This window comes from Sceloporus occidentalis, unplaced genomic scaffold (genome assembly GCF_023333645.1).
Source record: "Sceloporus occidentalis isolate IW3139 unplaced genomic scaffold, rSceOcc1.0.p SCAF_3, whole genome shotgun sequence".
NCBI lineage: Eukaryota > Metazoa > Chordata > Lepidosauria > Squamata > Phrynosomatidae > Sceloporus > Sceloporus occidentalis.
This window is the reverse complement of record NW_028316983.1, coordinates 189,292,965-189,317,692: the sequence shown is the minus strand read 5'-3', so window position 1 is coordinate 189,317,692 and position 24,728 is coordinate 189,292,965. Positions and strand designations below refer to the sequence as shown.

The following is a 24,728-nucleotide window of genomic DNA, read 5'->3' as shown; positions in this document are numbered from 1 at the left end:
GTTGTGTTACAAATATTTCTGTCAGAATAAAAAATATAATGATACCACAAATATGTGAGAAAAAGACAAACTGCAACTATTTTTGCTCTTATATTGCTCTCCTTATTTTTGTAGTGCACTTTAAATGCAATGCTAGCTTTCAAAGTACAATTCACTCTTGAAAACAAAGCAAACAACCAAACTTTTCAATATGAATCACGGGAATGAAAACTGCATCAACTGATGGGTTATTACAGAATGAGAATACACATTTGCTCTTTTTCCTTGAAGGTCTATAGAATTTAAGAATTTATATTTGGTGAATTACAGTTGACAATAATAATGCTCACTGTTCTGAACAATGCACAAAATAATGTCTTCATAACAGAGTAACTGAGGCAGTCATTTATATCAGGATTATAGCCTGACTCATTAGAGTGAGATTCAGTAGATTATCACACTACACTCTTAAAACATTGCTAGTCCACTTTAACTGCTCTGACTGCATCATGTTGCATTTTGGAGTCTGTAGTTCAGCGAGGCCTAAGAGCTCTCTGGCTGAATATTCTAAATGCTCCTCCTTAAACTGCAAATCCCAGAAACAATGGGAAGCAGCCAGAGTAGTAAAAGTGGATTAGCAACATTTTAGAAGTGTAGTGCAATAATGACTACTAGCCATTGATTTGCTAGACAAGAAATGGGGGATGTGTGGCCCTTCAGATGATGCTGGATTGCAACTATCACCATCTTTCACCACTGCCTGGGCTGGTATCCTCTATCCTGGATCTTACCCACTGCATATGCATGTTTCCTAATGCTGGTACAGACGACTCAAAGCATTAAGGGGTGGGGAAAGCTAGGGATCTCACTCCACATCAAAAGTTCCTGTTGCAATGACAAGTTGGTCTATGATGCATGGGAACAGAAGAACAATTTACTATAGCATCATACAATAACAAGGCAAGGATCATACACAGACAGGGACATGTCATTCATATCAGGGGGGGTATTAATATCAGGTGGGGTATGCTTGGCTAAAAAGCTCGGTTTTAACATGGCCATGGCTCTATCCTATGGAATCCTGAGATTTGTAGTTTGGCAAGGGGTGCTCAGAATTCTTGCCAGAAAGCTCTACTTCTATAGGGCTATAATTCAGAGGAAGGCATGTCACTGAACTACAAGTATGAGGATTTTATAGGACAGAATCAGTGATGTTCCTAATGCTGGTGTCACCTGGTGCAGGTGCCAGCAGCAGTGGCCTGTATTGCCGCCCCCAGCTGCCTGTGGTGACCTCCTTTCCCGATGCTTTGGTTTGCTCAGATGAGCCAGCCAAGGCACTGGGGAAGGTGGGAGAGGCAGGAGCATGCATGCTCACCTCTCCTTCCCTGATGGCTTGGATAGCTCTGGTGGATTCAGCCAAGAAAGCCAAGGCAGCAGAGAAGGGGTGGGCATCAGAAGCAGCATCACTCCCCTGCATAGTGGGAGAAGGGCCCTATTGGGTGTCACCCCTCTTCTCAGGTATCACCAGTTGTGGTCCACACACACTGCACCTCCTAGTGACACCTCTGACTGCAGTCAAAGTTGTATCAAACTGTGATAATTCTAGCAATAGCAATTAGCAACTACATTTCTATACTGCTCATCAGTGCACTTAAGCATTCTCTAAGCAGTTTACAATGTGTAAGCTAATTGCCCCCAACAAGCTGGGTACTCATTTTAGTGACCTCAGAAGAATACCAGGCTGAGTCTACCCTGAGCCCCTGGCTGGAATTGAATTCACAACCTTGTGGTTTGTGCATGAGTGGCTGCAGTACTGGCACTTAACCACTACACCACCAGTGTGGCTACATCCTAAGAGGCTCCCTCTCTTGAAAATATCTTCATCTATTATTTTCCTTCATCATGTATTATGTTTCTAATGCGCCCGAGTACATACAAGTGGAAATTTATGAAAAATTTCTTACAGGCTGCAGATGACCTCTTATTAATAACACTGAGTGTTGATGGTTATGGAAGCACTGGGGTGTATAATTAAACATTTTAGTTGATCTAGTTAATAAAATCTTAGAAATGTAAGACCATAGGGGCCATCTCGTTCAATTCCCTGTCTTGCAGGAATACACAACTAAAGCATTCCTGAAAGACGTCTTCCCAACCTCTGTTTGAAGACCTCCGAAGACCACCACCTTTCCAAGGCAATCTATTTCATTGACAAACAACTTACAGTAGAAAAGATCCTCCCTAATGTTTAGATATGATCTATTTTCTCATAATTTGAATCTATTGGCTAATATTCTAGTTTCTGGAGCATCAGAAAACAAGTTGACTCCATCTTCTACATGATATCCCTTCAGCTGTTTAAGGATAGCTATCATGCCAACTTCTTGGTCTTTTTTTCCTCCAAGCCGAACATATCCAGCTCCCTATGCCATTCCTCATAAGGCTTGGCTTCCAGACTATTTCCATTTGAGTCAAAGCAAGACCTGAGCTACCAATAGTGGTTTTTAGGACCAAACTAGAGAAGAAGTTGGAGATTTGTGGTCAATTCCGATCATTTTCCCCATTGCAATTCCCTTCGCCTTTTGTCTAATTAACAGGGAACTGTCTAATTAACAATTTTGTAAGCCGCTCTAAGAGCATTTCTAAAGAGTGGGGTATAAGTTTCCTATGCTACTTACCCAGTCTAAATCCCCTTTCCAAGCTTCTTTCTTTCTTTCTTTCTTTCTTTCTTTCTTTCTTTTCTGCCCTCCCTTCCCCCAGTGTTCTGAGCCTGATATAATGCAACTGCTTTTAAATTATTTTTAAAAATCAGGAAATTTGAACACTAGTTCCCTATATGTCAACTAATTCAGCCTTTAATTTTTATCATTAATATATTTCAGATCATATTCTATTAAAGGTCCTCTGTGATTTATCCCCCCCAAAACAAACAAACAAACAAACAAACAAACAAACCAGGAACTCTCTACTTTTGGAAAGCTGAAGGAATTTAAGTTGTGTGGCTGTGTCCACACAGGTCCAAGAAACAGCTGCAGATGTATAATGATTCCTTCAAGTATTATTGGCTTTAACACATCCATCATCCAACTGGTGATATATTGTCAACCAGAGAAATTCTCTTAAGGCTCTTGAACTCAGCTTCTGTACATGGCAAAAGCTTTGTGAGGCTCCGAGCCTTCAAATATTCCATATTTAAATACTACAGAGGTTCTCTGTTTCAGATGATCCCAAATACCATCCATCAAGTTCAGGTGCAAAGGTTCAGATCCTCTGCAATCCTTTATAGACCCAGGTAATGAAAATACATCATCATATACTGATCTATACCCTATCTGGACATACAAATTATCTTGTCTTCTGTTCTCTATGTTTTTACTGATTGTCTTTCTTATACACTTTTGACTGAACTGTAGCACTTCAAGGAGGCCAAATAGTCTGTCTCATCCATGACCCAAGTAATAGCTTCTTAAATTCTATTAAATGACTAGGCATGTTGTTTTTAGGATACACACTAATATATATGTTACAAAGCGGTTCAAATGGAAGACCATTTTTAACAAGATTCAATAACTCTGCTCCCTTGTTTCATAATTTCTTGTCCACAAGTGCCAACAACTTACCCACAGTTATTGGCAGAATAGCATATGCAAGCAATGGCATATGCAAGCAAATTGCAAAGGGGAACTATAACAAAGTGTTGTGCCATATTCCTTCTTTCTACCTGGAGGAGTCCAGCCACCCATATTCTCCTCCACAAGGCCATACCATTCTGTACTTCCATCCAGTTTTTCAGTTTTCACCAGGTAACAATCAACATCCTATGACAACTAACACTGTTTTGTTGGGATTTTGCCCTCTTTGTGATTTTTAAAGGATTTTGGAAACTTTGGGATTTTCCTGAACATGCTGAGATCTCCCTTCTTCAATAGCCTCATTTTGACTAAATTCTTGTTACAGTTGGCCCTTCTTATACATGGATTTTTTACACATGGATTCAAGCATCCACGGTTTGAAAATGTTCAAAAAAAGTAACCTTGATTTTCCATTTTTATAAGGGACACCATTTTACTATTTCATTATATTTAATGGGACCTGAGCATCCACAGATTTTGTTATCCATGGGGGATCTTGGAACCAAATCCCAGCATATAACAAGGGTCCACTGTAGTACTCTCCACCTGAGCATATATATAGTGAGAGTGATTCCTATCCATTAAATCTGATTAAAACTTGAAAATCTTACTTTTTTTGTCGGTACCTCCCAGGAGCTCAGAGCCCACAGGGCCAGGAGCCACTCAAACTGGGGGACGAATTGAAATGATGATGGGTTGCCATCATCATTATCATTATCATACTTTGAAGCTATTTTAGAGTAGAGGAGCCACCACTGGCCTGTGGTCTATGCAAGAGTCTGCCTCACACTACCATTAGGAGATGAAAGCATGGGCTGCCCTCAAGAAGAGCTCATTCACTCAGCCCAAAGTATGCTAAGTGAGCACATGGGGATCTGTAGCTTGCAAAAAATGCTGGCAAGAGAAACTCTCAGTTTTATAGCTCTTCTTACACATGATGCAAGGAATAACAGAAACATGTCCATGAAAGCCTCACTCATTTAAAAAAGGAACAGTACTTAGCAAACATAGCTTTTATGCCCATAATACCCTGAAACCTTAATCAAGGCAACTGTGTGCCAAGCACAATAAAAACACTTTTTCCATTCCTTACCCCCACACATTACCTGTTTGTATAAGGGCAGCGACACACCCTGCAATTTCCTTGACTGGCATCACCAAAGTAACCTTCTTTGCAATGCTCACACTTCTCACCAGCAGTATTATGCTGACAGTTCTTAAGAAAAACAAAAACATATATATATATATATATAAAAACCAGGAAATTAACAACAACTGTTCTTAGATTTGTTGTTGTTGTTGTTATCAGAAGGAAAAAATTAGAATGGATCTGCTCTAGGGCATTCAAACATTTCCTCCCTAGACAGAACAAAGAAACTGGACTCTGACCTCTGTCTCAAAGCTAAAGAGAAGTTGATTTATTGGCCTTCCCCCCACCCCTCAAATGATGCCAGGAATGTTAGGATATTTTAACAATCACCACTTTTTTTTTAATTGTTAAACTCATTACAAAAGTGTGGTTGTTAAAATATCCTAACATTCCTGGCACCATTTGAGAGTTTCAGAATTAGGGTACTCCTGGACAGAAGTGTTGCTTGCTTTCCTCCCTCATGAAATTTGCATTCATTACTAATGATAGTGTTCATAATTAACATCATTATTTCTACAACAGAGTAGGCAACTTACTTCAGCCCTTTACTTCAAACAGGCTTACATTTTCTTGGATTTTCTGGAAAAGTTTCAGTTCCCTAGTGCCCTGGCATAAGATAGACCAGTTGCAGCATCATCTCAAGGACAACGCTTGTGCTCTCACAACAGCATGGGAAGTTTCAGGCTAGTCCCAAGGTGCCAACAGTGATGAGCATTTATACCCCTTCTCTTTCATAACATGCCAAAGGTTTAACAAAAAAGGGTAAAGTCCATGGCATTGTCATATATGGCACCATATACAGTGGGCCCTCCTCGTTCTGCCCCCACCCCCGAGTCTGAGGAAAAACATGTACACTCAAACCCCATTTGTTTTAATGGAGGAGCACTCCTGCCTGTGGTGTTGTGCGTGTGGCATGGGCGTGCACGCCATTATGCCTCCCACGGCTTAAGCTTCCATAGAAAGTTAAAGCTGCGTATGGCATGCCCACATATGGCCTAGGAACACTGTATGAGCAGACCTATAGCACCTGTTTGCCCTTTTCATAACATTGGAATTTCGCTACACCATGCTGGCTTCTCCAGGTATGACATTCAGTGCTGATATATTTTTTGGCCATGCTCCATTGTTTTAGACATCAAATGCTTTAGCCACTATATAAATGTATAACGTTATTCTGTGCCATATGATATGCACATAGAGTTCCATAAGTGTCTACTTATGCTACTTACTATTCAAAGTACTGGCATAGCTACTCAAGCTCATTAGATTATCCACCTGCCACCAAGATATTCACCCAGATATCAAGAGACAAAGAACAGAATTCAGTAAACACTCGTTTTTAATGTTACAATTGTAAATAGAAAGGAACCAGTGAAACTACAGGGACAAACAGAATGCAAGCTGTATTAGATCTGTAGAAATGTATATATAATACTAACTATAAAACAGTTTATTTGGTGATTGAGCTGGTAGGAATAGGGATAAAAAGGTGAACATTTACAAAACTCTCCTCTTGGCATGATGTAAACTATCCTGCTCTTGATCTTTCTGCCTATGTGCTTTCTTGTTATGGCCTGTCCTGTGTCTCCAATCAAAATGCCTCATGATTCATACATCCCCTGGAACATGCTGATTTAGCTTCCAGCTCCTATATTTATCCTAAAAGGGTTTGTCAAAACTCAAGTCAAGGGAAAGTATTGTATAACATCTAGGAATGCAGTGCAAGCAAAACAAGTCCATTATGAATAAGCATGATAAAATAAACGGGGTGGGAGAGAGGCCAGAAACCATAGAATAAATCTGGCAGTGTATATATTTACTTGAGAAAAAGAATGAAAGGGAACAGATCTGAGGGATATATTTTCAGAATAAACTATTGAGGCAAAGGTAGTGAAATGTAATATAAGACAATGATCCCCCAGAACTGTTATTGAAGGATCCTTTACATTTTCAATCAGTGCTCATATTTGGATGGGAACTTTGAGGAAATAGCTGCAGATTACATTTTTATAGGCAGTTTAGTGGTTAACTATAGTAATTATGGTTTTAAATACAAAATAACATATTATGAAAGAGACAGATTCACTGGTGATGCTTTCATACCTTGGCTTTATAAATTAAAGTATCCAGAACATGCACCATGTTCCTGGCTTGTTCTGAAGTCATTAACTATAATTTCACATTTCAGACATAACATGAAACTATAGCTAACCCAAACTCTTCCTGGCATGTTTGCTTCCTCAGGCAAAGCAAGCAGCAAACCAGCTGCACACAGGATATAAAGATTCTAAGCTTAGGTATGGTCAGCTGATCGTGTGTACAGACTTTCAACAGATCTGTCTCTCTTTACTCTTTAAAAAGAGTAAATACTGCAGAATGCATATACCAGCATGGCTACAGAAGATAGCTTCATATATTGCTGTTGACAATCTTTGTGGACTAATATCTTGTTAGGTTCAGCTGTCTTCAGGATATTGGTGTGCTTTTTTTGGTTTTGTAGCAAAAGATTAATAAGGCTAATCCTCTGGAAGATATTGCTCTATCCATAGTGGTCCTGACATCATATAAAGTGAAGGGGATTCACCTTGAATTTTAAGTAGCAAAGGGCACCAATCTGTTACTGTATTTTTCTGGCGGGGATGGGGATTTCCTACCTTGTGCCATATCTCACTTGTTTTGGAAACTATGCATGTTTGTTGGGGATGCTATCTATTCCTCTGCTTTGGATACCAAAATCTATGGATTGGCACTGTACTGTAAGTTGTGGGATTACTACTTACGGGACCACATTTATGCATGTACAAAACTGAACAAGTTTATACAGTTGGCCCTCCATATCCATGGATTTTTTTATCCATGGGTTCAACTATCCATAGTTTGAAAATATTATAAATATATATAAATTCCAAAAATCAAACCTTGAGTTTGCCATTTTATATAAGAAACACCATTTTACTATGCCATTTTATTTAATGGGACTTGAGCATCCATTGGTTTTAGTATCCATGAGGAATATTGGAACCAAAACTCAGAGGATACCAAGGGCCCACTGTAGAATCTATGTATTTCAGTACCAATGAAGCCCTACATATACAGCTGTACTGAATGGCATTGCATGCACAAAGTCCCCCCCCCCTTTACTACAGATAAGGAAACCATTACAGCAGTGATGGGCAAAATGTGCCATCTCCCAGATGTTATTGGACTATAACTCCTTCATCATTGACTGTGCTACCTAGGGCTGATAGGATGCTGTAGTCTAAAAGCATTTGAAAGTCTAAATTTTGTCTGTTTTATTAATAGAAGAAATCAACAGCAAATCACAGGTCTGCAATCTATCAGTCTGCTCAGTTGAAGCAAGAGCAGCACACATTTCACAAGTTAGTAATTAAGAATCGAGAAAAGTTTCAATAATTTCTGAAATACAAATAAGAAATTTGTATTACTTACAATGCAAATTCCAGAACCATCGATACATCTATTTGCATTTCCATTACAACTGCAAGGAACACACCGTCCTGTCAGTAGACCTTTGTTCTCACGATAAAATCCAGGGCTGCATTCCTAATGCACACGAAAAATGGTGGAGATGAAATAATTGTAACTTTTCATGTTTTAAAATTAACTGCCTAGTAAGATTTTCAGGCAGAAGAACTGAACTGCTAAATCTTCACATACATATTACACAATAGGTCATGTTTGGATACCAACAGTTTAGCTTTTGGGGTGTTATAGGGGGTTTACCCCTCCCTTCATGTGACAAACAAACCAAAACGTCTTCCATATTTCAGTTTTCATTTCATCCAAACCAGGAAGCTATGGTAAACAACTTCAGAAAAGCCAAGATATTAAATCAATTTGAAACCATGGCTTAATATCCTGACTTGTTTTAAAGTCAGCCACTATAGTTTCTGGGTCCAGATGATCCAGGAAACCTACCCAGCTTGTTAGATCCCCTGCCTGAAGAGATTATCATAAAGGGGTCAAAAACCCTGTTTTACATCTCGGATTACTAAAACAGGATATGAGCATCTGAAAATGGATTATGTCAGCTGTTTCCAAAGTCAAATAACTTCTTAAATAGTTGAAAATATCTCTATGTATCAAGACTCCCAAATCTGTCGAGAAGGATTCTCTTAACCCTAAACCCAAGATGAATTATCAGATGGGATGCATTTCATATGCCATGCAGAATATTTTGAAAATATATCTTTTACATTCCAGTTAGTAAATTCTTTCTACAGAACATGGTTTGTCCATTATGGTTTACCTGACATCTACATTAATTTATAGTTTAATTTTCTAAAATACTTGCTGTGATGTCACCTCTCCTAACTCATCCTGATTTCCTGACCTGGGGATATGTGAAGTGATGTTTAGGCAATGAGAAGCATTCTTTAATATGAAGCACAATTTGTACGTACAGGCTTGTCCCAAAGACAAGACAAGCACGAAAAGAATGTTCATTGGCTAGAAGCATTTAAGAAACAACGCTGCTCTTCTTTCTTCCAGATCAAAGTCAAGGAAAAATGATATGGGGAGCAGAATCATATTTTTTAAGCAAAGATACAGAGATGGTTGTCAAATAAAAGAATGCTGCCCTCAGATAGTAAACTGTGGCCCTTTTAATACTTTGAATCAGACATTGACCTGGGAGACATGAGCTCAAATTCTCTTCTGGCTTTATGCTAATGTAACAAGGGATTGGGTCCCAGAACAGATCAAGTCTGAACTCTCCATAGGAAGCCAAGATGACTAAATTGAGGCTGTCATACTTTGGCTACATCATGAGAAAGCATGACTCATTAGAAAAGACAATAATGCTAGGAAATGTAGAAGGCAGAAGAAAGGAAGGAAGACTTTATGCCAGACGGCTAGACTCAATCAAAGAGGGCATGGGCCTGAACCTGCAGGACCTAAGCAGAGAGGCTGAAAATAGGGGGTCATGGGGATCTCATTCACTGGACCACCATGAGTCAAAGTTGACTCAAAGGCAGCTAACAACAAACAACAGCAAACAGAGGATTATGCTAGCATAACAATTTTTTTTCTGATGAAACATAGGGAGATATCCAGTACTTCCTTACACAATGGTTTTGCAATTGCCAGATGGTACCTCAGCACAGCTCTGCCCCCTGACCCAAATGGTCTCAGACTAGCATACCAAATTAGTGTTACTGACAATCCAAGCAAAACAACAATTAAAAGGACTTTGGGGATAAATTAACATAATTGATCAGTTTCAAGTAAGTTGCCACAGTGAAGTTTTTCAGTGTTGTTCTAGAATAAACATTAATTTTGCTACATGCTCAAACATAATTTTCCTCCTAGGCTTTGAAAGAAAATAAGATTTCCTATACAGATAACACTTTTATGTAGGACAGTGAGTACACATCTTAACTTTTGACAAATGCAATTACTTGCCCACTTTGCCATACAGACTGAAAAAAATATTTACTCCCCATCCTTTTGAATAATGTTAATCATACATTCAATATTTCAGAGCAAGAAAAATTAACTTAAAGAGTATTATATTTTGTGTTTGGAAAGTCAACCTAAAGAGAAACATATAGTTAACATATATACTGACTTCTTATACTTGTTGGGAAGCTATCTGGCTAACTGCTAAATGTGAATACTTCATACACAGAATAGTAACAAAGTTTTACAAGAAGCGTAAATTTTCTAATAGGAAATCTAGTCAAATGGACAAAGAGATCAGGTTTTGATTTACTGTTTTCACTCAAAATGCAGCACTGTGCACTTTTATGTCAAGATTTTAAAAAGTAAAATGGGAGGAAGGGAAGAAAAAGAATGCATGTTACCTGTTTTGGTTTAAAATCCCAGTGAATTTGTTGCTGTTGCCCTTGGCCCTGAAAATGAGGAAATGCTATCCTCTCTTGTGTAGCATATCCTAAACTGTGCCTCAGGCCAATGCACAACATCAGCAATCCGAGGCTGCTTGGTCTCTGCATTCCGGCCGTCATTTTGCTTAGCTTTAGGCTTTGCTGTTCATATCACTCTTTTCACTACACAGCCCCTTTTCTTATGCTACCTGTGATTGTTCTGCTTCTGACTAAGTCTGTGCTGTGATATGCCCCTCCTTTAAACTTTATACATGAGTCAAGTTGTGCAACACACAGCAGCTTCTGAGGTTAATGAACCACTTTGCAATTCCAGCAAATGAACGTATATCTGAATTAAGGTGTGGCAATCATCACTTTTTCTTTGCCTAACACAGTCAGACAGTACTAGACGATTAGAACTGTAGAAAAAAAAAGAATTGTAAATCATAGGCTGAGTAATTCTGTGGAAACATGTAGGGTGTGTGGGGTACTTGACTAAGTAGTTCTGTATCTTCCTTTGGGCTACATATTTTTATCAGGCTAGGTAAAGAAAGAAAAGACCACACCAAAGTGGCATGTTGTTGTGTTTGGTAAGCAGGGAAGGAACAGGAAGAGTTTGATTCCTATACCAAATACAGGCCTCAACATGCTGATCAATTGAACATTTCAAATAATGAAGACTGTTTAAAATATCCCCTTCAAATATTTTTTCAAATGACATTAAATAATGTCTAATAGTATGATTGTAACATGAGAATGAAATGGGCAACTGTGCACATCAATTTGAAGCAATTAGAAAGAAGTCTTAATGATAATCAATGAAATGATATCCAATAAATGACATGATCAGAAGTAAGGCATGACAGGGTTTTGGACCTTTCATAGGAAAAAAATGGCACATGTAGTAAGGGAACTTTTCTAATTCCCAATGGACCTGTCAAAATTAAGTTCCGTACAAATAATAAAGTTATTGTATTTTAAATTTCAGATTGTCTGGCCAGCTGACAATTAAGGAATAATGCATTGAACTTTATGACATTTATAATAATTCCATAGCATAAACAAACTACTCTGTGATGTCTTGACCAATATAGTCTTAACAAGTAGTAAGAATTTTACCACACATCTGGTGCAAAAGTAAGACAGCTAAGGAACGAATTAAACACAGATTTTCATATTCAAAATTTAGGATTAAGACATTTTCCTTCCATTGCTCTGCAAATGAACTACTGGCTATGCCTGTAATTCAATAACTTGTGTTAAGATATATTAAATATACAGATAAACACTCTTCAGAAGAAACTGACAACAACATATTTCAGCAAGGGGAAGGGATCGGCACTACTGATCTGGCAACTGAAGGGTGATCCCTGGGATATGTGGATATATTTCCTCTCTGTGCATGCTTTCCTAGCTATGTGTGTGTGTATTTCTCTGAAGCAATGACAAATGTTTTCTGCTTTATGAGTCTTCAGAAGCTAAGTTTAACATAATGTGTTATACTGTTTTTCTTTGAACTTGTCAGTTTGTTTTTGTCATTGGATGTAACTAGCCAAGGAACCAGTAGATTCTGCTGGTACCAGTTAAACCACGAGAGCTCCATTTCCAGTTTCCTATGCACCCTTAAAACCTGCTCTGGATGGTCTCAAAGCAGGGGGTAGTTTTTGGCAGGGAGGTGTCACAAAGAGCTATACAGTGGAAGGGATGTCATACTGTATGGTGGAATGGATGTCAGGCTAGTAGTCAGGCACTATTGGAAGAAGAGATTTAGATAACTGTTTTGTCTGGACATTTGCACCAATAACTAACTAGAATAAATTAAGATGAACATAATTTACTAAATTGGACAAAATAGCACAAATGACTACACATTGAGCACTATTTATCAAAGCAGAATACAGAAGGGAGGTAAAATATTTAAGTGAACTGCCAATGCAGTTCATAAATACATCTTTAATATGCTTTTAAGTCAAACCAATGTGAACAATCATTTCTCTTCACCATAGCTAAGTCAATAATTGCTTTCATGAGCAATGTCTCTAAAGTCAATACTTGTTTTCAAGAGCAATGTCTCAGGGATGATGCAGTGTGGAGACAAAGAAAATTTCCTACCTGACATGAATCACCTAGGTATCCAGGAGGGCAGGAGCATGCCTCTACATTATAAGCAACATTGCCATTTCCTGTACCAGTAGCCTCTTCCAGACCAACCTCGCCCAAGGTTAACCGCTGAGATTCTGTGAAGTAAAGCCCTCTGATTTGTAATCCTTCTAGTCTAGACAGGACTATCATCAGCTCCTCCCGAGATACCAAGTTATTGCTGCTTGCATGTCTGAAGTTCCCCTGCACATAAGAGATGCAATAAAAAATTGGCTCTTGAGAAGTCTTATTCATAATCTGCTCAGTCTAGAAGTACTACAACACTCAAAAAGAGATACCTGTAGCTATTTTAAAACTAAAGTTGGTTGGGATATGCAAAAAGCTTCTATCTTAGGCAATATCATACCACAAAAGAAGAAACTTTTTAGAAACTCTTTCTTGAAATCTGAATTACTTGATACTTGGGATGTTAGTCTAGTAAACAAAAATGGCTTTGGGATACTCACTAAATTACTATTAGAAAATAAAATCAAACAACCGTTTCCTTGAACTGTTGATGTTAACTGCCTTCGAGTTGTTCCAACTCATGGCGACCTAGCATGCAGTCTTTCTTTCTTCATCCCTCCACCTTTCCTAGCATTATCGTCTTTTCCAATGAACCGTGCCTTCTCATGATGTGGTCAAAGTATGACAGCCTCAGCTTAATCATCTTGGCTTCCAGGGAGATTTCCAGCTTGATATGTTGAAGGACCCATTTGTTTGTCTTTTTAGCTATCCTCAGCACTCTTCTCCAGCACCACATCTCAAATGAACTGATTTTCTTCTTATCTGCTTTCATCACTGTCCAGCTCTTGCATCCATACATGGTGATGGGGAATACAATGGCTTAAACAATTCTAACTTTTGTGCTCAGTTCTACATCTTTATTTTTAGGATCTTTTCTAGTTCTTTCATAGCAGCTCTTCTGATTCCTAGTCTTCTTCTGAGTTCTTGACTACAGTCTCTTTCCTGATTGATGTTTGATCCAAAGTATACTGTACAGTGCTACGTTTTGCTGTACTGTACTTTTACTGTACTAAAAATAATATAGAATAGTGTGATTCTTTATGTGTATTCTCCACAGGACCAAAACATAATTCACTTTGCATAGAATACTGATGGCTTGAAAGGCGCTTGGGAGACCATGGCTAAGGAACTAGGAAGCAAGATCTATACTTTATTGATAAACTTTGCTTTAGCATCTAAGCACAAAAGAAGAGCTCACAGATCAAAACATGGTTATTATTTTTTAGAATGGCCTCCAACCATCAGCAAACACATGTGCAACTGAAGATGGAATGTAACTCCAAGTAACTTTCCTTTTCAAGTCCAGGCATGAATCAGACGAGAACCCAGCTTGACTTTTAACTTTCATGCACCCTAAACAAGCAGCTACTTAACTGTAAACTCTGCACAGTAGTTCTGAGAAAACACTGCACTATAAGAATAAGAATATGAATAACACATTTTGATGCCATTTTCACAGCTCAACTCAGCCTTTCAACAGTATTACTTGCTCATTACTTCTCTCAAATGTGAGAAGTACAGGGCAGCACAACAAGGTTTGTTTTCTTTGGATGAATGAGGGCACACCAGAGAAATATAGCATCATAATATACCTTCCTGTGCCTCCCTAAATATATAAGCAAAACAAATGGAAGCAAGTAGGTCAAAAGTAAGCTGTTTAATGTTAATCCTACAGTGGACTCCCAAACAGCAACTGTTTCCCACCATGGAAACTTTACTTCCAGACAAATGAAATTTGAAAACACTTGTTCGCCCTCACTTCAATCAAATGGCAAAACTTCTATATATTTTTTTTCTGTAATAAACAAAGACTGGTTTCAGGACCTGCACTAGAGAAGACTGCATATTACGAAACTGCCCTCAGCTACTGTATATACTGAACAAGGGAAAAGGCCATATCTGTATTTGACCTGTATCAAAGCATTCCCTTTGCTGCAAGGAATGTGGTGCTGCAGATGTTGCTAAAGACCTATCATCCCTCAGCACTATCTGTTCTGGCTAGGGCTGATGGGAACTGCAGTCCAACAACATCTGAAGGAGATACATTCAATTCCATTTCAATTCCAATGATTTCCATCCCAGGTTACAATTTACATGTACAATACAGTTTCTCTACATGTGTTAATATTTATAATTTCATGAAACATCTATTTATAGCTTACTTCTGTACCTTTGTATTCATAAACAAATTCCATTTTTCTCCCACCTAGGTTTTCTCACTGCTATTTGGGAATGCAGCCTTGAAAATTTACTTTAAAACAAGAGGATCTGGTATCTTGCTTTTGAAACTGTGCTAGAAAGAGGCAGAGGAGAAAATATCAGAGCTAGTGAGTTCTTTTAATTCTTACCTCAAGTAGCTGAATGGATCCATAATACTGTTTGTCAGGCAAAGGATTGTTAGGATCCACATAAATTAGTTTCATCTGTTGCCCCTATACAAAAATATTACCATTCCAACATCAGTACATGCAGAATTTCTTTCTTTTTATGTATTTGTTTTAAAAACTATATCCCACTTTGTTCTAAGCGATTGATTCAAAGAAATTAATAAAGTAAACATTTTTAATGAAGCAGAAGCAATAATTCATACACATGCCCCGCCACATTTTAAATCCTTATAAAACTATTTTATAAAAACAAGAGAAACTACCAATACACAGGGGATCATCTTGTCATAGACTGTTCTTCCTACATTTAACTTTCCTCTGATTTTTATGAATATTATTCCCCACTATTATCATGTGTAAATACACTTGTAATTTAGATTTCTCTTCATACCTCTGATTAAGCAGATTCCAGGACATACATGCTTATGCTATAATAATGTTTTTACTTTTAAGGTTCCATGAGACTCTATTATTTCTCAGTACAGTGTTACATTTAGAAATACTTCCAATGTTATTAAAGTGCAGCAAAGAGGACTATAGCTAGTATGTAAATATATGGTATGTTCATTTGTCAGAGAGACAGCATGGTGTAGTGGTTTCAGCATTGGACTATAGCTCTGGAGATCACGGTTTCAATTCCTGCTCAGCCATGGGCAAGTCACACTCTTACAGCATCAGAGGAAGGCAAGGGTAATCCTCCTAAATAAATATTGCCAAGAAATTCCTATGACAGGAAGGCATAAAGTAACTATATGTTTATTCTGTGAATTGTCAGGTGCAATATTTCTGTACTGTTGTTGTAAATTGCTGTCAAGTCAAAATTGACTATGGAGACCCTGCACATGGGATAGGTCCAAGTTGTCAGCAGCTCTGGTCTTGCAAACTGAGGGCAGTGGCTTCCTTGATTAAGTCTATCTGCCTGTAATACAGTCTTCCTCTTTTCCTACCTTACCAATCATTTTTTCTTTTTCTAGTGAGTCATGTCGCTTCATGATATATCCAGAGTACAACACTTTGAGTTTAGTCATTTTGACTTCTAGGGAGAGTTCAAGATGGATTTGTTCTAAGGCCCATTTATTTGTCTTTTCAGCAGTCCCCTGGTAATCATAGAGGTCTCCTCCAGTACCCCATCTTAAATGAGCTGGTTTAGTTTCTATCAGTTTTGTTCAGATTTCACAACCACACACAGAAATCAGAAATATGGCATCGTTTTAGAAAAATGAAAAATAGTAATGATGCAAAAACCTTTGCTAAAGACAGTACCTGGACAGTACCATCCTGAATGTGTATGTAATTTTCACATTCCTATGAGCTAAAACTATTTATCTAGCAAATTTATTTTTATTTCTTCATCAGGATGGTACTTTCTGATTAAAAAAACAGTCTCTTATCTCTTTCCACAGAGATTGTATCAAATGAGTAGTAGACTAGAAACCTGTAAGTGCGGGACAAACTACCAACCTATCCTTAGATAGAAACCCAGAAAGAAAACAAAATCTGGAGAAGGCATAAAAGTTCTTAAAAACAGTTTAGCACTAAGAAACAGGGTTTCAGAGTTATATAGCACTTTACTTACAGTCAGCTGCACATCAGGTCTTTTCTCCAGGAGGGTCATGCCTTCACTAGGTAATCCAAAGGTTTTAACCTGATATGTCAAGTAGCCACCATATGAAGAAAGCTGAAACATATTTAAAGACATAATGAAAGGGATTATAACAGCATATGACATCATTTCTAAGCATTAAAATTATAATCTTAACGTTTTGATCTATACAATGACATTTCCAAACCTACCAACAGGTTACACATAGATATAATACACAGAGGTATGGGGAAAGGGTGTGTATTCCTGACTAAGCATATTCAAAAACTCTTTTTGTGGGAATAAGGGGGTGTTTGCATCTAGAAAATATTAATACATATATGGCAAGGGTGGGGAAATTGTATCCCCAGGGCCATTTTTGTGTCCCACAAGGGAACAAAAAAGTCCACCCCAGAATGCTCTCAAATGCCCCTAGGAGTTGTGGAGAAAATGTCTTCAAATGTGGCAGTGTTGCCCCCATGCTCACTGGAGCACTGGGAGGCACTTGGGACTGAAAAAAAATTGAAAATTGTGGGGACAGAACAGGTGGTGCAGCCCTCCAAGTTTCCCTGGGGGACTACACCTCACTGTTGCCCATTACTTATCTAAGAGCTGAAGACAAAGAACAAGATGGCAAGAGGAGGCAGCATCATAAAAGAAGTAGCGTAGCAAAAGAGAGGTGGGGGAAAAAGAAAAGAAAAGTCACCTCACTGAGCTAGGAGAAAGACAAGGAAAAACATTTCAGACAAGAAAGAAGTCTGACATAGACATTGGGCAATAAAAAGACAGTAAACTTCAAAGATAATATACCTTGTCTCCCAAGTAAGATGAAGGTGCCATCCAGTATAAATTGCACACAGAGGAAGGTAGTTCTTGGACATCAGCAACAACACTGTTGCTGCCTGGGTTAAAAGTTACTGGGATATTCATTTCATTATCCATATCTCTCAGAAGCCAGTTCCTCATCTCCACAAACTAAAAGCAAAGCGGGGGGGGGGGGGGGGATGGAAAGAAAGGTTTCTGTGACTGAATAAAGCTTTTTCTGCAGGGAATTTATACTTGCTTCATATGAGAATATTTTCTGACTTTTTGCTATCAGTAACAACAGCTGCTGGTCTTTCATGCTACCACAAAGCACCCTCAGGCTAATCCATCTCAGGCTAGTTGTTCTATTTGCCTACAGTGATCAGTTTCTGGCATCACTGAGATGATGGCCACCACCTTCATCACCCATCATCCATATCATTAGCACAAAACAGGCTTTCCCAAGCTGGGGACCTCTGGATGCACTGGCTAGCAATTCTCATCATCGACAGTTAGCATGATTAATGGTAAGGGAAATGAAAGTTATAAAACACAGAATCTGGAGGATGCCAAATTAAGGAAGGTTAGCAAAAATGTTTTTGAATCAGCAACATCACATAAGGGATTTCTCCAGCTTTATACTTTAATTTATATGTGCAATGCTGATCAACTGTATGGATGGATAGGAGTCAAACCACAGGGATCGTTGTGGCAAATTAAACATGTACTTTGGGCATTACAGTGGTATGCAAGGTATTCTGCTTCTACCTATGGTAAACAATCAAGTCAATCTTCTTTCCACAAACAAAGATCTGCCAATGACTGAATTAAAACCAATGAACACTAGGGCAACAGTGCAATTGTCCTTACAAAGACATAACGGTCTGAAATTAACACCTCTAAGAAGCACCTTCCACAGCCTAAGGGCCTAAAAAGATAATATTAAATAGTTATATCAAATCAAGCCTATGGCAGTCCACAAATCAGGTAAGAATTTCTAATTAGTGAGATGAGTTCAACTGTAGTTAACAAATTTATGAGATCGTTGTTGTTTTTTACATGTGCCATATTTTTTTCTTTACAAGACTAATAGCAGCTTTAGGCATAGGGCAGTTTATAAAGTGAGAAAATAGTATCTATTTGCATGTAGGGAAAGTAAATTCCTCCTCCAGATAGTTTTCAACTTGGTGTCATGGCCCAACTTTAATGCTCCACCATGTGTGTGTGTGTGTGTGTATGTGCATGTCGCCTGTTGATTTATTGCAACTCCATGCATTTTTCTTAGGGTTTTCTTAGGTAAGAAATATTCAGGGGTAGCTCTGTTAGTTCCGTCCTCTGAAATATAGCCTACAGCACCTAGTATTTGTAGGCAGTTCCCCATTCAAGTAGTAACCGAGGCTGATCCTGCTTAGCCTCCAAGATGAGACATGATCTGGTATATTTAGAGTATTAAGGCCTACTCTACCCTATAGTTGGTTTTAACGCAAACAAAATAGGAGCTCATCTGTTACTTTCTCTCACTATACCCTTAGAAGCAACAGTTTTCAGAAAAGCATACCTTAATTCTGTGTTTATTTGTACTTTGACAAATATTGGTTGCTCCGAAACAAAAGCAGTTGGTGCAACCTTTTGGATTAGCAGAGTCCAAGTAAAATGATCCAGGGCGGCACATGTCACACTGAAAACCTTCAACATTCTCCTATAAGTCAGTTGTAAGAAGTCATTAAATGTTTCCACATAAAGCTCCTGCAGTAATATACACATGAGAACAGCTGTAATACCTTCACTAGTAATAAAAATAGTTTCATGGACTTTTTAAAAAATATACAGTAGCAGACATTTGAACAAAAAGTTCCCCTTTTGTAAAGATAAGTTCAAGTCTGTGATAAATTGTGCTTCTTTAGTGAAACAACAAACAGCTCCACAAGTATTATGGATATGGCTTTTACATTAAATCCATTACAGACAAACATTTTTATGGATGGCTGTCATACTTTTTTTATTGTTGGTAGTCTTGGGCTGATTCACACTGAAAACACACATTATGTGAAATTCTTGATCTTGAGATTCTAAGCCAGGGGTAGGCAACCTGTGGCCTGCGGGCCGGATGCGGCCCAGCAAGGCCTTGGGACCGGCCCCAGCCCAGTCCTGCTGCCGATTGCCGCCGGGGCCTTTGGCCTCTCGCGCGCAGGGGCAAGGGGGGCAATTGCCTATAGACGCCTCAGAAACATGCATTTATATTAACATTTTTAAAAAAAATCAGCAAATTTTTTTGCGTGTCCTCCACTTTTTTTTAAAAAAAGTGTCCACCATTTGAAAATGTTGTCCTACATTTGTCCCAGTTTATTTATTTATTCAAATTTTTTTAAAAAAATATTTATTTATTTATTTATTTATTGGCTTCAGCCCCCCCAGTTGTCTGAGGGACAGCAACCCGGCCCCCGGCTCAAAAAGATTGCCTACCCCTGTTCTAAGCACTAGGGATAGGAAAACTCTGTCTCTCTTCCCTCTTATGCACATGCTCAACTTTAATAGGCCCTGCACCAGGAGAAAGGTGAGATAAAATAAATGAATAAACACCATATCTAGTCTGCTTTGTTTCCACATTTATCAGCATTTTTTAAAAAGTCTGCTAGTAAATGTCCATATAAATACATATTTCAAAACATATTTCCTTAAGAGAGGTATCCCAAAATGTATTTATCACAAAATTAATCTTTTGAAATGTCCTTTCTCTGTAAGCTCATATTTCTAAATTACTTTCTCCTAAACATGTAATTCCAGAACTAAGAATTATTATAAAATGTTGAGAAAATGTGAAAGGCAGTAGATAATTGTATATACATTGATCTATGAATCAGGTTAGTTTGAACTGGAACTCACAAGGATCTCTAAACAAATCTATTCAACAAATCCCCATCAGTTATATATATCTAAAAGTTGACTGTGAAAGAGTTCTACTAAGCATGTGAGAACCACAACACCAGAAGATTTTAAAAATCTTATCTTGGTGTTTTCGCTGTGATTCTGACCCTAGCAATACTGCTAGTAAGAACACTGTGCAAGAATGAAAAAGTCAGCTAGGTAAGGGGGGAAATTATGCAGTGTCCCCAGTTTTTAAGAAAAACCTCTTGCTTTAAAATAAGAGACGTGCATATTGATATAGAAAATACATATGGTTCTGATACTTAACTACATAAATCATATTATGAACTAAAACAAATAACACATATTGTGTTGTTTTAGCACTGGAGACTGTAGTCTTTGGAAATGATTGTCTGGAAGCACTATTACTGTTTAGCAATGAACAACAAGTCAACAATTTGTATGCTCCAGGAGTGGATCTGGCTGTGGAATCACAATTGTGTAATAAATAATCCTTATTCACTCCCAACAATGCTACCGTCACACTCACAGAGGCCCCCAGTGAAATGGGCAACTAGAGTGGAAGCAGGACCAATGAATTCCACCAGTCTTTCAAATAGTGTATGAGTAATGTTGAAAGACCACCCATAGCTATTTCAAGGATTTCTAGGTTTCCTATCACTTTATATTGGCAGTGGAGAATCTGTTAAAAATAAAGTCCTTCTGCTCAGGGATCATTTTTGAATGGAGGCCTTCTTACTGATTACAACAGGAGTAGACAGCATCCTTAAGACTAGAAAAGCTAGTAAAAGATATGCTTAAGAAATAACAGTGTTACCACATGTGCACTCCATACACTTGACTGCAAATTTATATAATGCAAAGTGATGTAAAAACAACTATGCAGAATCCTCTTTAAGAAAATGTAATAACTTTATATTACAATTATGTTTGCTTTCAAGATGTATCAACCAAGGGCAATCATATATTTCCAATTAATATTTTTATTATTATTTCAGAAAATATGGGAATGACAATTACTTCCAAATTTAAAACAAATGTTAATAATGATGACCACACCAAAGTTTGAATGCAAAAGCACCTGACCTTACAGAGACAAACTCCTGTTTTTGAATCACAAACATTTGGTTCTGTTCCTCTTCTGTTACAACTGCAAGGCTTACAGTTTGGAAAGCCATAGGAACCAGGAGCACACTGATCACATTGTCGGCCTGTTATTCCTGAACGGCATCTTCAACAAGCACAAAAATTACATCTAATGGTAATAATTTCTTATGTCAGGTTGATGAAGACAATAATATGAATATTCAAACAGATTATTTATTTACTTGTCTGTATTTATGAACCATTCCTATCTAAAGATTTCAAAGCTGTATTCTGTAAATATAAAACAAACAATACATAAAATTGATATAAAATATCTAAATTTTATATATGAGAATAAGACAAGGTGAGCTGAACTACACTGCGATGGCAGTGAAGGAAAAGAAGATTCACCATAAATTTATCATAAATAAAGAAATAATTATTTTCATTCTGGTTTCTGGTAAACAAGATGAAACATGGCAATAGCCTGCCTTGTTTTAGCTATCAAAGAACAGCTTCCAGCAAATGATCAGAATGATAAAGTGATGTCAAACCAGTATAAATGATTAAAATATTTAATTCCAGATCTGAATTGTGTGTTCAGTGGTCATGAGGGGATAATTATTAATTCACATAAATAATAAATTAATTATAGATGTCAGCAAATGTGTCATACTTCCTTGTTTCATTGGTCACTTGTAATTTGAGTTCACTTTTCAAGGAATCAACTTTCTAATGACATCTTGATGGATAAGATGGGCTGCTGCCACACTGTGGAAATAAAGTTATTTGACACTACTTTAACTTCCATGGCTTGATGTCATGCCATTGAGGATGGAGCATGCTTGTTTTCTGCTGCTCCAGAGAACAGAACCTGGAACAATGGATAAAAGCTAAGGAAAAGAGATTCCACCTCAACATTAGGAGGAACTTCCTGACAGTAAGAACTGTTCAACAGTGGAACACACTCCCTCAAAATGTGGTGTGGTTTCCTTCTTTGGAGGTTTTTAAACAGAGACTAGATGGCCATCTGTTGGGGGTTCTTTGATTGTGAATTCCTGTATGGCAGTACTGGCATAAAAATGCAGATTGAAGTCCTGATGTTTGAGGGTTCATACCAAGTGCTCAATGAACCCACTTGATAACTTGCATTGTGAGTTGGACATCAGGACAAACTTTTCCAAACCAAGAGATAAAGAAAATTATCAGCCCCCTCCCTCTCATGGCAGGGGGTTGAAATGGATGAGCCTTGTGGCTTCTTACAACTCTATGATTCTAATATATATTTTGTCAAGTCGTGGATGGTTGAATAACAAATCCATCCACTGATATGGAGGGCCAAATGTATTAAAACTCTCTGCTGTTTGACACCATGGTATAAAGCAGCAACATTTTTAAACCTGAATGATTAATCAGCATGTGGGAATAAATGCCTTGCTCCAGGCACACAGAAGGCATGTAAGAGAAAAAATACATATGGTTAATATCTGAAGACTCTTTAAGTATGAACATGTTATCCATATGTCTTGAAAGTAAAATGTAAAAGCAAATTTGGACATTGAATTAAGTCTTTCAGCTTCAGTGTGCTCTGAATTTATAAGTAGAGAAAATGCAACACCAGCTCACTTAAAAACAATTGGGTTAATGTTCTGAAAATAACCTATTAACATTATAAAAAAAAACCCCTGCAAGACTGGTGGAAGACTTATCTTTGAAAGAAAGAAAGAAAGAAAGAAAGAAAGAAAGAAAGAAAGAAAGAAAAGCCTACCATCTAGTTTACAATAAAGGACTTAGAACTGATACTACTGGTATTTATTTTTATTAAAATGACTACTCAGGAGTTTTCTGTGGATTCCATTACACATAAGGTGTTCCAAACCACAAAAATTAAACCCCTTAATTTCAACAGAACATGTCTTGTATACCAGAAAAGAACTGTATTGTCTAAATTGGCTCTGGATTAACTTTTTGCAAAGAAAGCTGACAGCACAAGAAAAGATGCCTATTTCTCGTAAACACCTAGATAGTAATGTATGGAAGTGCTGATTAGCTCACGGAAAGTAGACTACTAGGAGAAGTAGACAAATAGGAGAATTAATTAAATGTGTGCTATGAAAAAATTAACCTTTAGACTAGCATACAGAACATTTCCTCATCCCAATACTTGCTTGGATAGGCTAAGTTGCCACCAACACTGAGCTGTACCTCAAATCGCAGGAGAACCCAATTCCTTTGCTTGAGGGCCTACACAGGTGATCATAAGCTTAAATCAGAAAGTACAATCCAGAACTACAGACTTACCTGCACTGACCATTCATTTTATCACATTCAGGATTTCCCATGTTAACAACTCCTTTGTTTGAACAATTGCACCGTACACATCCAGCAAGGGGATGGTAGCCAAAGTGCTGCCTCACACACACTTCACATCTTGGCTTTACGGTTTGAGGAGGACAAATACATTTGCCAGTGATATCATCACAAAGACGCCGTCCACAACGACACGCTGAAATTGGAAGAATGCAATAAATATTTTAATCTTTGTTTGCATAAAAATCCAGTAGAACAGACTTCTGCCACATCCAACTTTATTCTCACATTTAACAGTGAAAAGTTTAAAAACTATACACATGTTAGTTGTACTCCCTCCAATATTTCAGAGATTAAAACTGAATTTCCATAGGATGGAATCATGGCACTTGACAGTCGAAGGCTTTCTCCCCATAGCCCAAAAATCCCACAAAAAAATTGTCCTATGTTGTTTACTAAATATTGTATATGGATGCCCCATGATGTAATATTACAGAAAATCCTTTAAAAGTCTGAAATCAATCACAAAATGAAACATTCAATTCTTCAGGCATGAGAAACATGTAATATTACCTCTCCCCAAAATTAGTAGTATTGTAGTACACTTACGTTTGCAAAATGGAAATCCATAATAACCCGTTTGGCACCTGTTACACTGACGGCCAATGATGTGTGGTTTGCAGTGGCACTGCCCTCCCATAGCGTCACACGTAAGATTGGTGGCACCAATTCTGTGGCAATTGCAAGGCAATGCACCATTGTTGTAGGCTGCCACAAGTGACCTTGCTGAATTTCTGCAGAATTCTGAGGATGTTATAGGGCTGTGAAAAGGAAAAACAGACTGTACCTTTTAGAAGCTTGTCCTGTTTCCATTCTTCACTAAACCTTGAAATTAACTGG

At 37.8% G+C, this 24,728-nt stretch overlaps 1 protein-coding gene across 2 annotated transcripts in view; it reads right to left on the bottom strand.

The window, feature by feature from the left end:
• The window catches only part of LAMA3 (laminin subunit alpha 3), a 172,275-nt gene that overhangs the window by 59,046 nt on the left and 88,501 nt on the right, over positions 1–24,728 (bottom strand). For both annotated transcript variants that reach the window (XM_089517180.1, XM_089517179.1), the window contains 10 exons: positions 24,438–24,649; positions 23,820–24,024; positions 21,519–21,663; positions 19,105–19,245; positions 17,553–17,717; positions 16,737–16,838; positions 15,122–15,205; positions 12,720–12,950; positions 8,212–8,325; positions 4,718–4,827 (listed from right to left, as the gene is read on the bottom strand). In XM_089517180.1, coding sequence (XP_089373306.1) covers positions 4,718–4,827; positions 8,212–8,325; positions 12,720–12,950; positions 15,122–15,205; positions 16,737–16,838; positions 17,553–17,717; positions 19,105–19,245; positions 21,519–21,663; positions 23,820–24,024; positions 24,438–24,649 — 1,509 coding nt within the window. The remainder of the gene's footprint in view (positions 1–4,717; positions 4,828–8,211; positions 8,326–12,719; positions 12,951–15,121; positions 15,206–16,736; positions 16,839–17,552; positions 17,718–19,104; positions 19,246–21,518; positions 21,664–23,819; positions 24,025–24,437; positions 24,650–24,728) is intronic.